The sequence below is a fragment of the Arachis ipaensis genome, chromosome B01, assembly GCF_000816755.2.
Source record: "Arachis ipaensis cultivar K30076 chromosome B01, Araip1.1, whole genome shotgun sequence".
NCBI classification, from domain to species: Eukaryota; Viridiplantae; Streptophyta; class Magnoliopsida; order Fabales; family Fabaceae; genus Arachis; species Arachis ipaensis.
Genome location: NC_029785.2, coordinates 2,684,652 through 2,692,281, shown reverse-complemented (window position 1 = coordinate 2,692,281; position 7,630 = coordinate 2,684,652). Strand labels below are relative to the sequence as shown.

General features: G+C 31.1%; 1 protein-coding gene and 1 pseudogene across 1 annotated transcript; one reads left to right on the top strand and one right to left on the bottom strand.

The window, feature by feature from the left end:
- LOC107644270 overlaps nucleotides 1–2,027 on the bottom strand; it is a 4,216-nt pseudogene extending 2,189 nt beyond the window's left edge.
- LOC107644267 (isoleucine N-monooxygenase 2-like) lies at nucleotides 4,168–6,410 on the top strand. Its single transcript, XM_016348090.2, has 2 exons — nucleotides 4,168–5,094; nucleotides 5,681–6,410. The coding sequence occupies exons 1-2, from the start codon at nucleotides 4,183–4,185 to the stop codon at nucleotides 6,320–6,322; spliced, it is 1,554 nt and encodes a 517-aa protein (XP_016203576.2). The 5' UTR covers nucleotides 4,168–4,182; the 3' UTR covers nucleotides 6,323–6,410.

Below are 7,630 nucleotides of genomic sequence, written 5' to 3'. Positions count from 1 at the left end.
TTTTAGTCTTTTTCAATGATTAAATGTTATTTAGTTTAATGTTTTAATGAGTTTCTCGACAAAAAAAAGAATTAAAATAATAAAAATGGTGCAAAATAAAAATTTAAAATTACTTGTTATGAAATTAAAAAAGGAATTTTCTATTGAATCAATAAAAAAAAAGTCAACTGAAAAAATAGAATAAAAAAATTCGTAATGGTTAATTGTACTGCCACAAAAAGACCACTAAAACCGTATTACAATATAATGGCTGTTTAAAACGGCAACAATATGAATGAATATTTAAATCAAGTTGGACTTTAGCTGTTTAAAATACAAATGCAGTGGTGGTTACAAACTATTACAAAATTAAGTTATCGTTATTCCAGCAATTCACAAAAATCACCGCTCAAACCTTTTAGCGGCGGTTTTGAACCGCAGCAAAGACAAAAAAAAAAGCAATAAAAGAGAAAGAATAGAGAAGTGTTACTATAATTTGGGCCTTGATTTCCTCATGTGTCAACAATGGCATATTGTTGGAATCTTTAAGTGAGATCAAAACATCAAGAAAATCCTCTTGTTCATTCTTCAATCCATCATTCCATTGCTTGATTCTCTATTCAATGACTGGATCATGATACTTTTTAACAATCTTCATAGCTTCCAAGTCAAGTCCCCTCAACCATGGCAAATAATCAGAAACACAAAAGTTAAAGAGATGAAAAACCAAAGTGAAAATTGCATCCACATATTCAACTTCCTCTAAACCTGGCCCACCATCAATAATATTTCTACCATCTCCAAAGTACTACCTTTTATTAAAAATCATTTTCCTAATAACATTACCACAATAATGTTGTGTACTTTTTACTAGTTTTTACTAAGTGAAAAGTATTGTATGTTTTTTGTTAATTAAATAAATATCAATTTTTCATTTATCATATTTTGCATCAATAGTTTAGATTTATGATTTAATGTTTAGAATTAAAAGTTTAAAATTTATATTATTTTAATTTTTGTTTCTCTTTTTTTTTAATAGCAAATTAATTTTTAAAACGCGTTATACGCCTTACATTTTTCAGAGCACATTAGTCATTATTCTCTATTTTCCCATATGTATCTTGATACAAATAATTGAGTTTTAAAATCTATATTATTATCGTAAGAAAATATTAAATAATCTACAAACCAAAGAAATAGAGATGCATTTCAAATAATGTTTTGAGAATGAATAAACTGTTTTAAAGTATGCAAGATGCTTACATCTCAATCTATATATACCTTGTCTTTTCACACTTAACAAACCATTACATGCTGGAAAATGTTACGAGAAAATATCTATATAACTACCCTCCTTTAATTTTTGCCGCTTACGTACCTACTAAATACTAAACTACATTGGTTGGCAAGGTATGAGTATGACAATAATGATTGTGTGATAAAAATCTATGTGTTCCCCCTTTATTTTCACTAAGCTCGTATTATGTGTCATCATAACAACAGATTTTCAGTTTATTATTTTTTATTTTTTATTTATTTTTACATAATTACATATACATTAGAAAATAATTAAATTNCTCCCCCTCACCCCACGTGTGCCCAACACCGGAGCCCGCAACACCGCCGCCAATGCTGCCTCCGTCCGCCACCACGCCCGGGAAAGCCCAACGGCCTCTCCCCATCCCCATCCCAAATCCAACATCTTCGAGGCCAGGCCCAAGACCAAGCCCGAACCCACCCAGAGCCAGAAACCTACCAGGACCCTGCTGTGTGTTGCTCAGCAACGAAGTGAAGCTCCCACCGAACTGCACGGGTGCTCCGGGGTGGTTGTTCCCGGCCACGGGAACCATGGTGAGCGGGGTCACAGAAGAAACCGAGGTGACGGCCGCACCCCCGGAGGAGGAGGTTGTGGCGGTGGAGGCTGAAGGAACGGTGCGAGAGCGCTTGGCGTTTTTACGGCTTCCACCGCCGACGGGGATGTCACGGAGAGTGCCGCCGTGGGTCCAGTAGCGGCGGCAGGACTTGCAGAAGTGGCGAGGCTGGGAGAATTATTTTAATTTTTTTAATATTATTTTTAATTATTTTTATTAATAATGAAGGGTAATATGGTAAAAAAATAAAATTGAAGTGGAAAATGACGATTTTATAACGTTGAGGATGATTTTAATAACAAAAAAAGGTCGGGGATGATTTTGATTTTCACTCCAGACCTTAGGGACGATTTCAGTACTTAACCCTAGTAATTACTTTTACAGTTTATATAACGAAACTGATAAATCATAAGATTATTTTAGTTTTTGTCTTCTTTCAAAAATGCAGTAACAAATAAAGAGAAAAATGGTACAACGATATACTCTGACTCAGTCTCCAAATGTAATGAGACCTGTATCTAGTTTCTACCACGAATTATAGTAAAATTTTTACTATAATCAATAATGATTACAGTCATCAATTCTAAGAGATTCACATTTTTATTATTCACCTAAGTTAATCCAAGTTTAATAATCTCTAAGTACTAACCCAACTTAGATAAAGAAAATTAAGTGTATTCTAATTTCAGTACATACATTTTCGAAACAAAAATCAAACAAAAATAAAAACAACTTTTGTTTGATATAACTCTCTTTGCCTTTTGTATTTTTCAATATAAAGACAATAGAGAAATTGGAACACACTCAATATATAATAGAGAAGAGTAAAATCAGCAAAATTGTATGTGTATAATAATAATCTAAGTTGGTTTCAATTGGTTGCCATCCTTTTTAAATAATTCCTTCATACATAGGCAGTTTAATCTCTTTTCTATAAACTTTAATCTAAACACACTATGTGTGAAAGTGTATAAGATACAGTATATATCTTGAGTGTCCTATATAAGCTGGGAATCACTTTTCTTTGTAATCAATTCATCCATTACTTGCAATACACATTTTCTTACTTTTCCCTCTCTGTTCTTCAATTCTGGTTTTCTTCTCTGTACTACTCTAGCTCATTCTATCTCTCATAATCATCAATTCATGCTTCAGATCATGAATGCTTTCAAAATTATATACACTGGTTGACAAGCTATGCCTATGATAGTTGCTGGTTCTAAACCTTACCTAGTTAACCTAAAAGTAAAAGAGTCATATTGTCTTAAACAATAAATAAGGGACACTGATCATCATTGCGAAAATTCGACACTTATAAGTTATAATCATGTACTGACCTTTAAAATCTTGTGAAGTTTACTTTAATAATTGTTAATGTAACGAAAAATGTATATATTCACCTTAATAATTGGTCAAGAGTTTGACGAAATGTTAAAATAATGACCAAGATTTACTTCCGTTTACCATCCTTATTAATACGCATTCAATTTGAATTTCTTAAAAATAAAGGGTGGTTGTGCTGATATCTGCACATGAAAATATAAACAAAAAACTTCAATTTGTTCATTATTTAATTGGTAACAACCATTATATTGTAGAAAATGTTTGTGGTTGTGAGTATTTAATAAAATCTGATCAAGTCCACGTTTTATAGTAATGGTTGTACTATCTAAACTCTCTAAGATCAATAAACAACCTCATTTGTTATTGTCACTCTGGACAAGAATTATTATTTTTTCTTGTGGAAAATCACATGTAATTGTTTACATGTGAAGTTGATAATAAAAAATTATTAAATAATAATCTAGTCAAATCTGTCAAATCATTATCATATAACTATTCTTGACTATCAACTTCATTCATATAAATACAACTATACGTGAGTCTTCACTTTCTTTTATTTTATGAGCCAACGGGCTAAAAAACTTTTACGAATCTCATATTTGTTTTCAATAAAAATGTTACTACATTAAATAAATCTTAATAAAAATAATAGTACTTTTTTTAAGAGTATAAATATTTCTTTTTCACAATATCTCGTAGTTTGAATTCTATTTAAAAATTTGTCACTAGCCAATAGATTATTGCTATACATACAGCATATTAAAATTCAAACTCTCAATACTTATTTAAGTACTTATTTAAGCGAACGAATAAATTAACTATTTTACCAACTTAAATTAGCTATAAATTATTTAACATTAAGTGTACATTTTGTTCTCGGACCTCTACATAACTTGCCTCAAAATATACATCCCAACAAATTACTATTAATAATCTTTTTGTCGAGCTGTTCTCTCACCAATTCAGTATGAAATCTGCTACCAGCTTCATGTTTATGCTATTTTGCGTTATACCTCTCTTCATCAAACTCCTCAAACACAATGATTCAACCAAGAAATCAAAGAAGCCTAAGCTCCCACCAGGTCCCAAACCATGGCCTATCGTTGGTAACCTCCCTGAAATGCTTGCTAACAAACCCATATTCAGATGGATACAAAACATCATGAACGATCTTGACACCGAAATCGCATGCATCCGTCTAGGTAACATTCATGTTATCCCAGTAACCAGTCCTTCTATTGCACGTGAGATTTTAACGAAGCAGGATGCGATTTTCGCATCGCGGCCATTGAATTGGTCCAGTGAGTATGCCTCGCTGGGCTACCTAACAACGGCCATAACACCGTTCGGAGAGCAATGGAAGAAGATGAAGAGAGTAATCACCAATGAATTGGTGTCTCCGCTACGACTTGAATGGTTACATGACAAAAGGGCGGAAGAAGCCGACAACCTTGTTCGGTATGTGTACAATCAATGCAAGAATGGCAATGCCCTAGTTGATATAAGGTTTGCAGGGAAACACTATGGTGGAAACTTGATTAGGAGGTTGTTCTTCAATAAGAGGTACTTTGGTAATGGTAGAGAAGATGGAGGACCAGGTGCTGAGGAAGTGGAACATGTTGAAGCATTGTTGAGTGTGTTAAATTACCTTTTTGCATTTTCTATTTCTGATTATGTTCCATTGTTGAGGGAGTTTGATTTGGATGGTCAAAAGGAAGCAATGAAGAAGGCTATTAATACCCTAAGGAAGTACCATGATCCCATCATTGAAGAAAGGATTCATCAATGGAAGAATGGGATAAGGACACATCAAGAGGATTGGCTTGATGTCCTTGTCTCCTTGAAAGATGCTAACAACAATCCATTCTTGACTGTGGACGAAATCAAAAGTCAACTTATGGTAACGTTATTTTTTACTCATTTACTCTTAATAATTCACTACAATACTTGTGGATACTAGCGGCGGTTCCCCAACTGTCATCCTTTAGGGCGCAGGAGTTAATTATTGCGGCAGTTTTCAAAAATTGCTGCTATTAAAATATTTAGCGTCGAATTGCATGGCATCAGTTTTGCGATGGACACAAACTACAAAAATTAATTTATATTTTAATATCAATAAAATATTAAAATATCATTATGATTTATCTAAAAAATACTTTATATTTTATTTGTATGCGTGTCCCGTGTCTTATAAGATTTTAAAATTCGCGTGTCGATGTGTCCCGTGTCGTGTCGTATCCCGTATCCATGTTAGTGTATGTGCCTCATAGAGTATATCTCTAATTAATAAAGCTGCATAATCAAATTAAAAAAAAAAAAATGTACGCTTCAAATAAAATAACATCAACTCCGATTTTAATATCTATCTATCTTCTACAATATTTCTCCAAAGAATTCATCCGTACAACGATTTTTATCTTTTTATATTTATGCCTCTAAAAATAAACTTTTACTTAACAATAAGAAAATATTTATTTCTATTACAGGAGGTTATGATGGCAACAATTGATAATCCATACAATAATGTTGAGTGGGTACTTTCTGAAATGCTAAATCAACCTAAGCTACTCCAAATTGCCATTGAAGAATTGGACAGTGTAATAGGAAAAGAAAGGTTAGTACAAGAATCAGATATTCCAAAACTCAACTATGTGAAGGCATGTTTAAGAGAAGGTTTTCGCCTTCACCCAATTGTTGACTTTAATATTCCTCATGTCTCAATGAAAGACACAATTGTTGCCAATTACTTCATCCCAAAGGGTAGTCATGTTCTTATTAGGAGACAAGGTATTGGCCAAAATCCAAGAGTTTGGAATGAACCTTTGAAGTTCAAACCCGAAAGACATTTGAAGAAAGATGGGTCTAATTTGACTTTGATTGAGCCGAATTTGGAGTTGATAACATTCAGCACTGGAAGACGAAGTTGCCCTGGAATTACACTTGGGTCTACAATGACTATTATGCTCTTTGCAAGGTTGGTTCATGGATTCACTTGGATTGCACCTTCCAATGAACCAATCATTGATCTTTCTGAACTTGAAAGTGACACTACAAAAGCTAAGCCACTGGTGCTACTAGGAAAGCCAAGGTTACCCATGGAGGTTTATCAAGAAATTATTCAAAAATAAGATTAATCTGCTCAACTCAAACAAATAAACTGCTCATCATGTTTGTACTAAAAATTTCAATTCCAAATAAAAGAATATATATTTTTTCTTTATGTGTTACTTTTAAGATTTATAAATTGTACCTAAATAATAAATGTAAAAAGTAAAAATAAAAAAATACAAAAAATATAAAATATAAAATTATGTTAAAATATATAGAAATCGACAAGTATTTGAATGAAAATAATAAAATTAAAATAATAAAAGAGAAAAGAGAGAATTGAAATAACAAGAAATAAAAATAGAATCTCTCAATTCTTACATAGATTTGTGACTGGTGTTTACATGGTTAGTGTGATTGAAAATTTTTAAAGTATGTAAATACGTGAATTGAGATCTTTTAACTTATTAAAACTTGGTGAATATTTCAATAATGATGTCACATGCATGAAAATTGCATTGTAAATCATTAGATAGTTTAATCAAAAATAAATCCATCCGTTTAAATTTTATCATTTTATTCTTTTATTATTATTTTAAAGGTGATTAAATAGCAGTTATGTCAATTACTGTTTATTGATAAAGTTAAGAGAGTTAAGATGAAAAAAAATTGGATACTAAACTCTTATATTTTCTTTAAATATTGTTATAGATAACAAATCTATTTTTATTTTTGTGAGAGGTTATTGAAGATAAATATAATTTAAAAGAATTGAACACTAAAATAATGACTATTCTTTGTATTGATTTTATATATTGTTATAAATAAATATTAACTTTATATATTGTTAAAAGATTTATATTGCTTAAAGACATTAAATACTTGTGATTTATTGTGTAACAAATAAATGCTTGTGTGTTTAGAATATACATTATCAGAGGAGATATAATACCTACTAGCATAGTTATCAAATTCGGATTAGATCAGTCGGTTTAATTGAAAATCCAGTAGATCGAACTTTTAATCGGTTCGGAATTAAACCGGTCAAACTTAGAAAATTCAGTCAAAATCGATCTGAACTGTAAATTAAACCGGACCGATTAGCTCGTACCAATTTCAAAAAATTGGCGCTATTAGGGTTCAAACTAGGACTACCAGGATAAAAAAATTCTTGCAACCACCAGACTGAAATGTTCTTCAATAATATATATGCATTTTTATAAATATATTATAACTTATTAGACATATCCTAATTAATAATTTAATCTTATTAACTCTTTTAGTCATGTAAAATTTAAAATCTCCTTACACTTTTGTCTTTTTATTCTAATTTATAATTTTTATATTTAATTTAATTGAATTTTTTATTTTTTTTATTTTAATGAGTA